This window comes from Lycium ferocissimum, chromosome 4 (assembly GCF_029784015.1).
Source record: "Lycium ferocissimum isolate CSIRO_LF1 chromosome 4, AGI_CSIRO_Lferr_CH_V1, whole genome shotgun sequence".
In the NCBI taxonomy this organism is placed as follows: Eukaryota; Viridiplantae; Streptophyta; class Magnoliopsida; order Solanales; family Solanaceae; genus Lycium; species Lycium ferocissimum.
The window spans coordinates 15,040,054-15,055,850 of NC_081345.1; the positions used below are offsets into that span (position 1 = coordinate 15,040,054).

General features: G+C 35.6%; 1 protein-coding gene across 1 annotated transcript; it reads left to right on the forward strand.

Annotated features, from left to right (window-relative positions):
• The first annotated feature begins 2,666 nt into the window (after positions 1 to 2,666).
• LOC132051601 (protein VAPYRIN-like) lies at positions 2,667 to 7,171 on the forward strand. Its single transcript, XM_059442749.1, has 3 exons — positions 2,667 to 3,362; positions 3,863 to 4,264; positions 6,639 to 7,171. The coding sequence occupies exons 1-3, from the start codon at positions 2,760 to 2,762 to the stop codon at positions 7,077 to 7,079; spliced, it is 1,446 nt and encodes a 481-aa protein (XP_059298732.1). The 5' UTR covers positions 2,667 to 2,759; the 3' UTR covers positions 7,080 to 7,171.
• Positions 7,172 to 15,797: the final 8,626 nt, after the last annotated feature.

Consider the following 15,797-nt stretch of genomic DNA (forward strand, 5'->3'; position numbering starts at 1 on the left):
TAATTTTGAATATAATTCATATTTTGTATGAACTTGTTGATCCAATCAAATTTTTCAATCACTACTGTCACTTCTTATCAATCAACAAAATCGTCAAAGAACGAACACGGGAAAGACAATAGAAGAAAAATATGGGATTTGTTTTTGAAATAACAGTATGATGGATAATATATTTTTTTGTTTCCTACTTAACCAAATGTATAGTTTTATTAGTATAATAACAAATTATGAAGTTACGTGGGACTAAACCAAACAGTGCAGTTTGCACGATTGCCCTATTTTGGGGTGATCTTTAATTTTTGGCCCTCAAATTGTTGGTTAACTTTTGTTCTTTGTCTAAAAAAGTGACCGAAAATACCCCGAAATTCTAGGTTCGAGCCCCAACTCAGTAAAACAAAATGCACAAGGCATAACTTAGAACTACAGAAGTCATGCCTTAGTTCTGCCTTATAAGACATAATTTGTCTTAAGGCATAACTAGATTCTGCCTTATAAAGCAGAACTTTCGCGAAACCTTGCCTTGCGAATTTTTTTTTTCACTGAGCTGGGATTCGAACCCAGAACCTTGGAGTATTTTTTATCCACATTTTTAGGCGAAGGACAAAAATTAAAGATTAAAAATTTGAGGGCCAAAAATTAAAGACCAGTGCCTTGAATGGAAATCCGCGCAAAAAAATGAAACGAACACGCCCCCTTCTTCATTCAACTACTGGCCCATTTTTCTTGATACATGAGGGGAAAGTTATATATGTAGCCACCTGGTAAAAATATCAAACAACTGGATGGCCACAAAATTTCAGTATACAAATTATAGTCATATAAAATAAATTATAATGGCTAACAAATATAAGCGTACTACCACCCAGCTACAATCGCACCTCTACCACCACACTGCCACCACCAGACCACCCTACTTACACCCTCTAAATATTAACTTAACAAAAATCAAATTCATCCATCCCCGGACCAGTCTCATCAACCGTAAACTTTACCTACCAAACTAAAAATATTAAGATCTAGAAGAAAGAAAGAAAGAGAATTTTTGTGAGAGAAAGATTATGCACTTTATATAAACAAGAGATATAAGTTATTCACTTTATATACATGTTATAAGTTGTATATACATTGTGTGTATGCATTATTAACTATATTACACTACATATGCATCGTGTATACAAATTGTATGAGGACTGAAAGCTTATAAATAGGTATATGCATTATATACTCTGTAGATACACTTCAATTACAATACATATACACATTAAACATATTTTTATCAGTATCCACCGTAGCCACTGTTCCTTCACGCTTATTTTTCTGTATAAATTTGTGTATAATAATATATACTTAGTGTACAATGTATACACAAAAATTATACACATACTATACAACAATTTTACAATGATTACACGATGAATAGATGAAGGAGAACTGAAGAACTGACAATCTTGAACGGAAAAAGGATCTTCTAAGACAATGATCACTGTTTTCCTCCATCTCCCATCTCCTCTTAAAGTTCTTCCAAAACAATTATTATGCAATACCATATCTGAAAATGGATAGCAAACGCAAAGAACTTTTCTAAAAACGAGCCAAAATTATTTAATAAATTTCGCTTTAATACTTACTTAAATATTCAAAAATTAACTCATAGTAATTCTCAAACCAAATAAATTCAAAAGTCAAAGACTTCTTCTAATTGTTTATCATAATTTCATAATTCTATTCTTTTGTCGTTTAATGAGTAATCGATACTCGTTGGCCCTTTATCTACTAAGTGCAAAGTGCAAACTACAAAGGGTAAGCTCTCCAATACTTGCTATCACATTTGCATCTATATTCTTCAAGTTTGCCTTTTCGCTCTCTTTAATGTATTCTTCCTTAATTCTTCTCAAGTTAGTTTTTAGTTTGATATCAATCTAGTTAAGATATTGTTCTGAAGTCAAAATATTCTATTTGTATTATAATGAGTATTTGTGATTTGTTGTCCTTTGTCTTGCTTTCTGTTACCTACTATTTGCTCTCAATTCCCTTTTCGGCTGTAGCAACCGCCACATACTCCTGTTCTTTACCTTACAATTTATGAAAGATTAATTATCCTTCCCATTAAAATTTGTATTAAAATTTGTTCTTTTTAATATTAGTAATTAGTAAATAGTAATCTTATTTCAATATTGGGTGCTTAAGAAAAGGATAAAAAGTCATATTTTCTTTATCCCAATTTACTTGACACTCTTGTTTTTAGTCGGTCCAAAAGAGAATGATATCTTTTTTACTTCATATTTAGTAACAATTTAACTTTAAAATGTTCATTTTACTTTTAATGAGATAATTTATAACCACATAAATATCTATAACTTATTTTACACTATAGGTCTTAAAAATCTTTCTTTGTTAAATGTGGTGCCCAGACAATCCTATCACATAAATTCAGACAAGCACCTTCACATAAATTGAATCTCGAGGAGTATAATATTGTAGCTCATTAGCAACAGAAGTATGGTGGTATGTAGTTTCACATGCAACTGGATAAAAGAGTGGAGGATTGCATTTCGTATTTGTCAAAACAAAGAGTGTTACATCCTTGTCCGACTTCTTGTTTTCGTTCAACTTCTAGTCTGTGGTCCCCACGAAATCACGTGTACCATTTATTCAGTATCACATGTATCGTCGACGTCCTCATAATAATATTCCCCTGTCAATCTTGAATCTTGAAACCATACCCCTCTTCATAAAATATCTATCATAAATTATCATTCATGGAGAAATTAGTTGAAGTTTCAGAACCAGAAATACGTATAGACTTTGCATTAGGCTGCAAATGTCGAGCCACAGTGAACCTCAAATCACTTATTGCAACCTCACCAATAGCATACAAAGTTCAAACTTCATCTCCTCACAAGTTCCTTGTCAATCCACCTAGTGGCCTAATATCTCCATCATCTTGCACCACTTTCCAAGTCATTCTCAAACCTCAATCCCAAATACCTTCCACTTTCCCTCGCTCCCCTTCTGATCGGTTCCTCGTTAGAACCGCTATAGCACCTGAACTCAAACTCGAACTCAACTCTTCGTCTTCTGAGACGACTCGGTCTGAAATAGTTAATTCGTGGTTCAGCTCAATTGGACATAATTGTTCAACTTATGACATAAAACTCAAGGTGGTTTTCGTGGGGCCGTTTCTTCTTCGACATGCTGTTAGTAATGGAGATTGTGATTCCGTTAGGAATATTATCAAACGACAACGATCCGTTTTCACTGAATTTTCAACTCGGGAAGCTGAGTCACTCATCCGAGTTGCAAAGCAGCTGCCTAATAATAACAACGACATGGTCAATATCTTGATTGAGGGTGGATTAAAGGTGGTGTTCAAATTTACTTCTGTTACTGTTGATTTACTTGAATAATACATAGTAGTTGTTAACTTACCGGAAGAGTCTTTGTTTCAATTTAATTACTCCCCCCATCCCAATTTATACGATACTCTTTTCTTTTTAATCAGTTTAAAAAGGAATGATACCTTTATATATTTATTATACTAACAATTTAGCTTTAAATACCCATTTACCCTTAATAGAATGGATTACAACTACGTATATATCTATGACTCACTTTAGACCACAAGTTTCAAAAGTTTATTTCTTTCTTAAACTGCTTTCCAAGCCAAACACACTCATATAAATTGGGACAGAGCAAGTATATAAGTTTGGCTGAGATATTTTAGAAGTTAGAATTTAATTCCGCAGATTTTCTTTTTTCAAGTTGGCTATTTAAAACTCTTTATGCTTAATACAAAAATTTAGAAACATTTTAATTATACTTCCAATCTTTTTTGCCGAACCATCTTTTAAAAAACCAACAGGTGGACGCATGTACTGAACCAAACGCCGTAAAATGGGTGTCAATGGGGTGGACGTCGTTACATATCGCGGTCGCGAATGACCGGAGGGATGAAGTTGAGAGGCTAGTGAGAGTGAATAATAACGGAGGAGGTTGCAGGTGGTTGGATAGCAAAGACAAGGAAGGAAGAACGCCATTACATTTAGCGGCGAGTAAAGCGTTATTGGGGATTGCTAAGGTGTTGATAGGTGCAGGTGCGCAGGTGGACGCGAGGAGCAAAGATGGTAGAACAGCTTTGTTTAGAGCAGCTGCCAATGGGGACTGTGAAATGGTGAAGATGCTTGTTGAAATGGGTGCTGACCCTACTGTTACTGAATTGCATCTTGGCCGTTCAGCGCTTGATATCGCCCGATCTAAGGGTCATGTAAGTCCCAGGTCCCCCCTTTTTATGTTACATCTTGGTATTTGATTAGACAAGAAATTTAAGGCGAAAAAAGATTGACATATAACAAAAGTATTAATGCATTATTAGAAGTGTCTCTTTAGATATGTTATGACATTTTATGACTAACACATGTTATTACGTATAAAATGAAATGTTTAAAATTTAAAATTTTCAGATATAAAAATGTCATGATTTGTAGAAGAGATCATGTAAAAATGAGACAAAGGGAGTAAGCTTGTAGTACATTATCCAGATCCCCAACTTAATTTCTTGAAAATGAAGTTGAAGAATGGATTGGTCTGAGGCTGCATTTTAGTTTTAAAAGAGTTGTTTGTTACCTTCGGCTTCTATATCCAACTTTACTAGTTCATACTATAATTTAGGAATAGATGCATTTTCTGAAGACTACTAGTATAAAATTTGCAGAAACAAAACTGGAAGCGTGTTTATAGAATTCTTGAAACTTGTACTACTAAAGAAATACTCCTGTTAGTGGTCTAATCGAGTCATGATCCTCACTTTTTTCTTTTCGGTAAGTGTTTCAAACTTAGGCCCGTTCATCGGTTGGATCGGATCGGGTTTAGCATATTTCGGTTTTCGGATTTCGCAAAATGTATTCCAAATCCGATCCAAATACGTATGGATTGGATCGGATCGGATTTCTTAAGTTCAGTTTCGGTTAAATCGATTTGGGTAACTCGGATTTTCAGTTCGGCCTATAAGTTGAACTGCTTCTTCTTCTTCTTACAAAATGAACAACTAAATAAAATATTCATAACAAATTGCCTTAATATATAGTTCCTCGTAGCTGTAACAATTATGTAAATAAAGTATTCGTACAAGCAACTGAATAAGTACTAATATTTTTTAATATATGGGTTGATGTGTAATGAGTAGAGTATATTTGACTTATTAGATTGGACATACAGGTAATGCGCTAATATATAATGGATAGTCGGATAGGTTAAACATAAGGTATAAGAAATTCGGTTTTCGGATATCCAAAAATTCGAAGTTCCGAATCTGAAATCCAATCCATTATCCAAAAGTTTTAAAAATTAAATCCGAAATCCAATCCAGAATTTGAAAATTTTCAAAATATAAGTCCAAAATATTCGAATTTCGATTCGGATTTCGGGTTTATCCAAACTATGCACACCACTATTTCAACTTGTTTGTCCTAAATTTTGAATGTTGAAAGTTAATTCCTCACTCAATGTCCAAACTTCGAATTAGCGCATCTTCCTTTCTCTTTGTTGAATAGTGGAAATCCAATCTAACTTCTAAAACGAAAGTGAGCACAGGTGAGAGGACCCCATTTGACCAAATCCGCCTACATTAGGATTACTCGTTAATGATCTTCCAGTCTTAGAATAAGAAAGTAGCTTGTCCGTCGTACTGGCTGATCTCTGGCCCCCCTACCAACTCGCTCCTGGTGACATATACGGCTAAGTGACTTCGTAACCGAAAGGTGAAGAAGTGTTTAGCCACACTCTCTGCGGAGCACAACCGATTTTGTGGCACAAGATGCGCTGGTATTGCAAAGGCAGGAATGAGTTCACAACGTTCGAATAAGCTACTCGACCGACTAAAGCTAAAAGGAGAAAGGGAGATGACTCTAGTAGTTGAGTACCCTGAGGAAGGTACTAGATCGACTTCTAGTTGTTTTCGTAAGGCAAGAAAGTCGCCTAAGGAAAGTAGAAGTCATGTCCTAGGTGTATCAAAAAACATTCTTTTCGCTAAGCGTATATAATAAAATAGAGTGAAAAGGTCTCGCAAGATTCGTTCTCGAATGATTCATCGATGGAATTAGGCCTAGGTGTATGAAAATTTAGTCAATCAATTCCTTTTTCCGCTTTTTATCGCACGCTTCAATCTCGTAGCCTAGCTACGTAGCAGGCTCAGAGCCTTTTGATGGAGGAAGAACCGCGGCAAAAATCTCAATTTCAATTGAAAGAAGAAGTTGAATGAAATTTGGAGCTTCTTACAGTAATCAAATTAATTGGTCATTCCAACCTTCAATTGTAAAACGAATACAGGTCGTTGCTGATGGAATATGAGTACTTTGACCCTTATGAGCTGAAAATGTTATAATGAGTGCTTTGTTCTCATTTGAGATAAATATCTGTTCATTTTGAGAGACAATAGCCCATTAAATAGATCATCTTTCACCGGATCAAATCAAAGTCGTTTAAGAATGTAATCAATCTATTTGGATGGCCTGCCCCAACTTTGCCCTGTCTACCATGTAAGAGTCTGGTTTCATTGCAATTATTGCCTTTCAGGGACTTACGTGCGACCATTTTATTCACATTCACAACCTTCCTTACTTCCATATGTAATTAATTTCCAGGAGACAGCCGTTAAAATCCTCGAAAGAGGAGAAGCAGTTCTACATGCGGCAAGACGGGGTGATCTCCAGCTGCTCGAGACACTTCTGGACAAGGGAGCAACAACCAACTTCCGAGATCAATATGGTCTAACAGCTGTCCACATTGCAGCGATTAAAGGAAACAAAGATGCAGTAATGATAGTGGCTGAATTCGGAGCCGACTTGGAATGTCAAGATTCAGAAGGCAACACTCCGCTCCACATGGCTGTCGAAGGCGGCTGTGCACAGATGGTAGAAGTGCTACTTAACAGAGGAGCCAATGTGAATGCCAGGAACAAGAAAGGTGACACTCCGCTTTCTATTTCCAGATTTTTGAGTTATGAAGAAATAACACAGCTGCTTGTTGATGAGGGTGCGGTGCTTTCTGTACTTCCTTCAAATTCGCCCTCTCCCTTATCTTGATTCTTGGCTAATATAGATGTACAGCTTTAATGGATATAGTATCAGGTGATTCAGGTATTGAACAAAGTAAAATTTCCTCCGTCTTCCCAACATAGTGTCTTTGAATACAGTACTCACTCCGTTCTAAAATGGTTGTTACTTTTGCTTCTCGACATCTATACAACATGAATTTTAATAACCAATATTTTAATATGTATTTTTTCATCATATTTATATGAGAAGAATTACGACTTATAGTATTTTTCCTATAGTTCTTGATATCTAAATTCTAATTTTACAATATTGAATTAATTTAATCTAATTGGTTATAAGACTATGGAGAACATATAAACTATCATTTCGAACGTTAGTATTACGAGTTTGAATCCAATAGTGAGTATGTTCTGTGCAAAGAAAAGTAATTATGCCCTTAATTCATATTTTAGCACCAACTATTGGCTCGTGTAAAGGTGCACTTAGAATACCATAAAAAGTTATTCACGAAGTAAACTTCATCCGAAATTTGAAATGAAAAGAATAAACTTGCAAGCCTCTTTCCCTATAAGAAGCCACAAAATTAACATATAGATTTTTGATAGTGGAGAGAAACTTCCTTATTCCCTCTAATTAAGCTGTAACGTATACCCAAGTCCTAACACATTGGTCAAAGATATACAAATGGGCTTATATTTTTGGGCCGAACACAGCTCAAGGACAAGTTTTTGCATTGACCGACCTTCAAAAGGAGTGGTCTTTAAAATTTAGCCTTCATTTTTAAAATATTTAACTTCTGCCCGTGCCTTCATTTAATGAAACTTTGGTGATGTAAATACCCTTCCATCCCAAATAGCGTAGCTTTCTTCTTCAACTCCTTTTCTTCTGCATCTTCATCCTCCTTTTTATTCTATCAATGGCGGAAGAGCTCTCTTTCCTTCGTAGCATCCAAGAACAAACTCCAAATAATGAAATGACTCTACCGTGTTTGCCTTTAAATTATTTTCTTCAGCCGTAAAACTATGGTTGGGTCACATTACTACAGAATAAATTAAAGAGAGAATAATGGGTTTCTTTTCGGTCTACGTCAATTGACTTACGAGAGAATGAGAACTTGGTTTCATAGAAGATAAAGATGGAATAGGTTTTAATCCAGACCTTCAATTTAAGGGAAACACGTGACTTTAATCAAAAAGGGTATAGAGAAGTATCGGAAGCAGTTTTACTGGAGGTAGTCTGAAGCTTAGATGAGAGTGCAAAAAAGTTACATTTAATTCTTGAAATAAATTTAGAAGCCTTCGATCAGCTCAAATTTATCCTTGTAACACTCCTGCACCCATGGCTCAAATTAGTGGCATATTTAAAATTAATTTAAGCAAACATCAAGATATTGGCAGTTGGCACGACTTAATTTGTACACGATCCATTCATCTTTTAATAATTGCATAAACAACAAGTTAGTCAAGTTAGGTCTTAAAACATAACTTTAGATTCCAAAAGTTAGTCAAGTTAGGCCTTAAAACATATCTTTATATTCCAAGTTAATCAAGTTAGGCCTTAAGGCCTAATTTTATATTACAAAGTTAGTCAAGTTAGGCCTTAAGGTATAACTTTATATTCTAAAGTTAGTCAAGTTAGACCTTAAGGCATAACTTTAGATTTCAAAGTTAGTTAAGGCCTAACTTGAGGCATAACTTTAGATTTCAAAGGCCTAACTTTATATGCCAAAATTAGTCAAGTTAGGCCTTAAGGCCTATCTTTATATTCCAAAGTTAGTCAAGTTAGTCTTTAAGGCATAACTTTAGATTCCAAAGTTAGTCAAGTTAGGTCTTAAGGCCTATCTTAACATTCCAAAGTTATCAAGTTAGGCCTTAAGGCATAACTTTATATTCCAACGTTAGTTAAGTTAAGCCTTAAGATATGATCTTAGATTCCAAAGTTGGTCAAGCTAGGCCTTAAAACCTATATTTATATTTCAAAGTTAGTTAAGTTATGATGCAAGCCGAGTTGCCTCAAGGATATTTCGAGGATCGTCCCGGGGAGTCCAAGTGTGGATGATAGCATGGGAAGATAGATTGGAGATGGATGAGCATTGAAGCGGCCAAATGAGTAAAGGATGGCTATGATTGCAAAAGCAGCTACTTCATTAATTCAAGACTTTCATCTCCAAAGGAAGACTAGCCAAACAAGGCCTTTGTCTCATTAAGAGTAGTTATGTAATAGTGTAGTTGTCTTCCTTAATGTTTTAGTATAAATAGCTAGCCTTTTATTTCATTTGGGAGTTTTTTGATGAATTGATGAATATTTTGAGTATTTTAGGATTATATTTAGAGAGAGAAACTTGTGAGAGGCCTTTGGTAGGCTGTTGTTGATTATTGTTTGTCGAGAGGATCGGTTGCTTGGGAATTCAACTCCCTTGAGGTTATCCTAAGAGTTTATTGCTAATTAGTATGTAATTAGGAGGTCTTAATTAATACAAAACCTTGGTTGCCTAATTGTGTCTAATTTTGTGTCAAATTATTTGTCCTTTATTTTCTCTTATTTTTCTTGTTAATTTATTGCTTTCCGCGTATCCGTTCTTGTATCAATTCGTATCAGAGCTTTGCTTAGGTTTGTTCTGTCAAATCTAGTCTTGGGTTTTGCTACAAAAAGAAAAAGATATCTGGAAATTTTCCACCAAAACCCCAAAAACTTTGTGTTTGTTTTGTTGATTTGACCTTAGATTCTTGTTCCTTAGTGTTTTAGGGTTTCAAATCCAAAGTTTTTGTCATTTGAGCCAATATTGAGAGATCTACCATTGTTGGGTTGAAGCTTTAAAGACAATTGAAGAACGCTTTGGTGGGTCTTGTGATTAAGAAGAAATTGAAGGATAACAATAATTGGGCATTGTTCTTCTAGCCAAAGGGAATCTAGATTCGAAATTTAGGGGAATTTAGAGTTGATTTGAGGGTAGTTAGAAATTTGAATATTCATGTGTTCTTAAGCCACCTTCATAAACTCTTGGTGAAGAAGAAGACACAAAGGAGGTTTTGATCCAAAATTTCAAGTACAAAAAGTGGAAAAGTCTTTGTTGGGCTACATTTAGCAAGATTTATGATCTAGTAGGATCAAAGTACCTCAAATTCAAGGAATTTCAAAAGAATCCAACCAAGGATTGAGGTATATCGTACAATACGTCATCACTAAAATTAGAAATACGGTCAAGATTAACGGACCATATAAAATATACAGCCTGTCTTTCTCAACCGTATAATCATACACGAAGAGGCGAGCTACTGGACGAGATATACAGTCATCATTGATGGACCGTACAAACATTACGGTCCGTAAAAGATCAATATAGTGAAGAGGGAAAATAGTGCCTGCTGTTGCTAATTTACGCTTGTGACATACGGACCGTATTATAAATACGATCCGTAAAACGTGAGTGAGGTCCAATCGTATAATCCCTTCATCAATTGGTAGTCACTGATCCTATTCTCTTTTGTTGCAAAAGTACGATCGTAAATACATCTTCGAACAGTACAATTGTCCATCTCCACCGTATAATTACAAGATCCCATTGTATTTTGAGGTATTTCATCGGTATTTCTTGGTTAGATTTCTTCCATTTCCATTTAATTTCTTTGATTCTCATAGCTAATTACAACTAGTAATTGATCCTTACTTGGTTGGTAATTAGTTCTTGTGTCCGTATATTTTCTTTCGTGCTAATTCTTTTGTGCTTTTTTTTCATTTTTGCCTCGTTGTTAATTTCTTAGCTCAAGTCTGATAGTTTGTATTGAGTCGTCCGTTCTTCGATTTAACAAGAATCCATTCCGACCTTGAGTAGCAATTGTGCACCTTGCAACCCACCGGATCTAAACAAGAATCAACATCGGCTGATCCAATTGAGTGGTAAAAGGCAAGAGAGTGTGAGTTCATTTTAGTGGTGCTAGCCAATCAAAAAAGAGTGTAAACATGAGTGTGATAAGGTTTCTTTACTACTAATGTATTTGCTAAGTGTTCTTTGCAGGTACATCTCCATGGATTCTGATTCACGTGACGACGATTTTGATTATTATAATGATGACGAGTGTGGTTATGAGAAGGAGGACTATAGGAACTATCAAGAGTGTGACAATCGGGGTTACAAGGGCTATATGGAAAATGAAGATCATGAGCAACTTAGAGGTGATAACTACTATTTTGAAGGTGAATATAAAGAGAGTGGTGCTCATGGATCTTATGATGACGATGGTGTGGTATAAAAACCTTATGACCATTTGTATGGTGAGGATGATGAATATGAAGGTCCTCACACTACGCACCATGATTATGAAGACGAATCGAGGTATGACTCTTCTTCACACGTATCTTATGGGTCTTACGGGGGAAATCCTTATTCGAATTGGAATTATGAAGAACATGTCTATGAAGATAGTGAATTTGCAAGTGTTGATTATAGAAAGTCTTCTAGTAGACATTCATGTGCCTTGTCTTGTAATATTCCCTATCTAAAACAAAACGGTATGTGGGGAAACGTGAGTACAAGTTGGAGTCATCCTCTGATAAAGAGCGGTGTGTAACTTCTACTTCCAAAACTATTCAAGGTGTTCCGAGTAGGGCCCAACCAAGGCCAAGGTGAAAGGTAAGCCTAATGGAAGATTTCACTCAATGTTAGTGAAGGTGTTGGAATATGAGGGAGTTTGCCTTGAAATTGATGATTACTTTCGTGATTGTTACATTACCCCTCAAGCGATCATATGGCTAGGATTGTTTGTGTTGGAAAAAGAGACCCTTACTATGATACAAGGGGATATGGGGTTGACATGATGGTGAAGGTATCTTTCTCTTGTGAAGATTATTAAGATGAAGTATGGTGTGGAGTGATTACTATGGATGCATGAGACTTGTGTTTGGGATTTGCGTGGTTTGAAGTACATGGGATTCTGCATGAGCAAGATTGGCATCGGTATGTAGTGAATTAAAGGGGGAAACTTCTCTTTCGCATACTTCCTAGAAAGAATCCAAGTGTAAAAGTTCAAGAAACCAATGTGAAATGGCCTACCTTGACTATGGAAGCTAGTGGAGAAGAATATGAGAAATGGGAATTGATGATGGATGAAATCTTTACTAGTTGCAAGTATCCACAAGAAAAGAAGATGAAATCGGCCATTAGAACTTTTGAAAAGAAGCTTGCACACTATTGGGCATACAAGATGGGAAGCGCTACTTGGAATGCATTGAAGAGGAAATTGAGTTGCCATTATCCCGAGCCACGTGGAAAAGGGAATAGGACCTAAACCACTTCCCAAAAGAAGATGCCAAAAGAAGGAAACAAAGTTCCTCTTGTGAAATACCACGAGACGGAGAGATTATTGTACCCTTAAAAGATAAAAGATAGAGAGGAGTAAGGGAGTTTAAAGTGGTAACTCAAGAATGGAAAAGGAGAGGATGAGTAGAGTGATGTGAGAGAGTTTCCACAAATTCAATCTAACCTTTATACTTCTTTCCTTTGTTGTGAAGAAGCTTTTATAGGTACTCAAGAAAACGAATTGCTAAAAGAGTCTTCACGTAAAGAACTCCCGTACTCGAAAGGAGGAAAGGAGGACAAGACCATCTCTATGATTGGTCAAGTGAGCTTGCCATGGATAGCTCAAGGTAAAAAAAAAAAATCTTCGTGTGAACTTCAAGGTACAATAGCTAAACTCAATACTTCCAACTCTTTGAATGGACAAGTTTGTGATGAGAGTATGAGTAGTAGCTTGTCTTTGTGTGAGCTTAATGATTCTTTGTCATGTATTGATAATGTCATTGTTGTAAGTGTCCCTACACTAGTTGATCCTATTGATGACCGGATTGATCTTTCATGCAAGGTTGATTTGTGTCCACCTAGTGTTGACACTTGTGATTTGAATGAATGCATTGTCAATTGAAATTGTTTATACACTAGTTGATCCTTTTGATAACCAAATTGATGCTTCTTGCAAGATCAATTTGTGTCCACCTAGTGTTGACACTTGTAAATTGAATGGCAGTACATTGTCATGTGGCCATCATGTTAGTAAATCTTGTGAACTTGACATCCTACCCACTAGTGTTGAAATTTATGTTGGTCAACTTGCTTGTAATGATAATTCACTACTTGAGGATCCTTGTGATGTCCTTAATGTACCTCTAGTGAATGATGATGTTGATATAGTTGGTCACATAAAAGAGTGTGACACCTCATCTTTGTTTGCTTCATGTCAAATTGAGTCCCCTGATCTTGCCTTAGGGTCATGTGATAAGACTCAAAATTATGATGGTGGTGTGTGTCATGTAAATAGTCATGTGAATGAAAGTATGTTGAAAGATGACATTTGTTTTTGTGAGAACGAAATCGCATGCTTTGACCCCTCATTGTTCATGGATTACTCTCTCTTAAAAGATAATGTCTTATTCGATGCGTACATGACTATTGAAAGTGAAGTATCCAGTTGAATGTTTTGTAATGATGAAAGTGTAGCCACTTTGGGGGACTACATTTTGTTTGAAAATCCACTAGGGAGTGATAACGCCCTTCCCTATGATGGAGATCTTTCCATTGGAAATGATAATACACTTGTGGGGACGGAGTGTTTTGAAAAGGAAGGTGATACTTGTTTGAAAATTGCTAATTCTTCCTTGAGTGATCCGAATGTTAGTAGCATGCTTGACCTTGTTTGTGAACTTAATAGTGAAACTACATTTGTGGACACCATAGATGAAGTTGTTTTGCGTGACACCTTTCTTTATTATCTATTTGCATATGATGACATTCATGCTATTGTTGGGAGTGCATCTTATGTTGGGTCGGGTCATATTGGGGTATATAGTTGTTGCTTTGACGATGATATGTGGGTATCTTTCCCTTTTGACCCCGGTGAAATCTTAACTTTGTGTGAATGATATCCTTTTGCAATTGAGGATCATTTGTGTGTCATGCCAACTTGGTATCTTGAAAACATTGGCTCCTATAGAATATCCTCATTTCTTGATCTTTGGGATAGCCAAGTCCTTGGTGCTTTAGCTGAGAGCTTATTTTCATGAACATAGTTGATACTTGGCTATATCACAAATTTGAGCTTACTTGGCATGGCGGTAGATTGGTCCACCCTAACACTAACCCTCATCCTTTGAGGACTTAGTTTTTGTTTGTCTCCTTTATGGTGTTGCAAAGTTTAGATTCGAGAACGAATTCTTTTCAAGAAGGGGAGAGTGACGCAAATTGAGTTTCCTCAAAGACATTTCGAGGACCATCCCGGGGATTCCAAGTGTGGATGATAGCATGGGAGGATGGATTGGAGATGGATGAGCATTGAAGTGGCCAAATGAGTGAAGGATGGCTATGATTGCAAAAGAGGCTACTTCATTAATTCAAGACTTTCATCTCCAAAGGAAGACTAGCCAAACAAAGCCCTTGTCTCATTAAGGGTAGTTATGTAATAGTGTAGTTGTCTTCCTTAATGTTTTAGTATAAATAGCTAGTTTTTTATTTCATTTGGGAGTTTTTTGATGAATTGATGAATATTTTGAGTGTTTTAGGGTTATCTCTAGAGAGAAACTTTTGATAGGCATTTGGTAGGCTCTTGTTGATTACTGTTTGTCGAGAGGATCGGTTGCTTGGGAATTTAATTCCCTTGAGGTCATCCTAAGAGTTTGGTGCTAATTAGTATGTAATTAGAAGGTCTTGGTAAATATAGAACCTTGGTTGCCTAATGTGTCTAATTTTGTGTCAAATTATCTATCCTTTATTTTCTCTTGTTTTCCTTGTTATTTTATTGCTTACGCGTATCCGTTCTTGTATTAAGTTAGGCCTTAAGGCATAACTTTAGATTCCAAAGTATGTCAAGTTAAGCATTAACGCGCATCTTTAGATTCCAAAGTTAGTCAAGTTAGGCCTTAAGGCATAACTTTATATTCCAAAGTTAGTCAAGTTAGGTCTTAAGGCCTATCTTTATATTTCAAAGTTCATCAAGTCAGGCCTTAAGGCATAATTTTAGATTTCAAAGTTAGTCAAGTTAGGCCTTAAGGCCTATCTTTATAATCCAAAGTTAGTCAAGTTAGACCTTAAGGCCTAATTTTAGATTCCAAAGTTAGTCAAGTTATGCCTGAAGACCTATCTTTATATAATTATTTAATATTAACAATAAAGTAAAGTAATTAATCTTTTCTTAATTTGTTAAAATGAACAACAAGAGAAAATTTTAGTATGCCAGGCAAGTAAAAGAAAGCGGAGGGAGTTAGTGCTAGTTTTGTATCAAATGATTAGAAGATTATCTTTCTGTGTAACTTTCCAAACAAAAAATATATGTGCCTTATTTTGTTAGTGACATTATACAAAAAATAAAAAATATGTCGTGTCAAACACGCCCTTATATATTTCTCTCCTTAATTTTTTCTCCAAGTTTCAACGACTGAAAAATCTGGGATCTCTTATCATCACTGCTATTCGATCTCTGAATTAACAGAAGTTTTCACCAGATAAGCCTGGAAAAACTCCAAGGTAATCAATTAAATTATCAACATTTTGACTTATATTTTCATCATCTTAAATTGGTTTCTGATTGTATCTTACTTCCTTAGTTTGAACTTAATTTGCATCTAAAGTTTTGTCGTAATCCAAAAATTCATGTTTCGCTAAAAACATAATTAGGTTTTGCCATCTGATTGACTTACATTTTTTAAAAAAAAAAAAAAAATTCTATTGTAGTTGGGGAAGAAGATGAGTTGGAGAAGAAA

Excerpts from the sequence above, each read along its gene's own strand:
- LOC132051601 (XM_059442749.1), top strand. The coding sequence starts at position 2,760 with ATGGAGAAATTAGTTGAAGTTTCAGAACCAGAAATACGTATAGACTTT. Across the intron at positions 3,363-3,862 it reads TGATTGAGGGTGGATTAAAG|GTGGACGCATGTACTGAACC; the intron begins GTGGTGTTCAAA and ends AAAAACCAACAG. Across the intron at positions 4,265-6,638 it reads TCGCCCGATCTAAGGGTCAT|GAGACAGCCGTTAAAATCCT; the intron begins GTAAGTCCCAGG and ends ATTAATTTCCAG.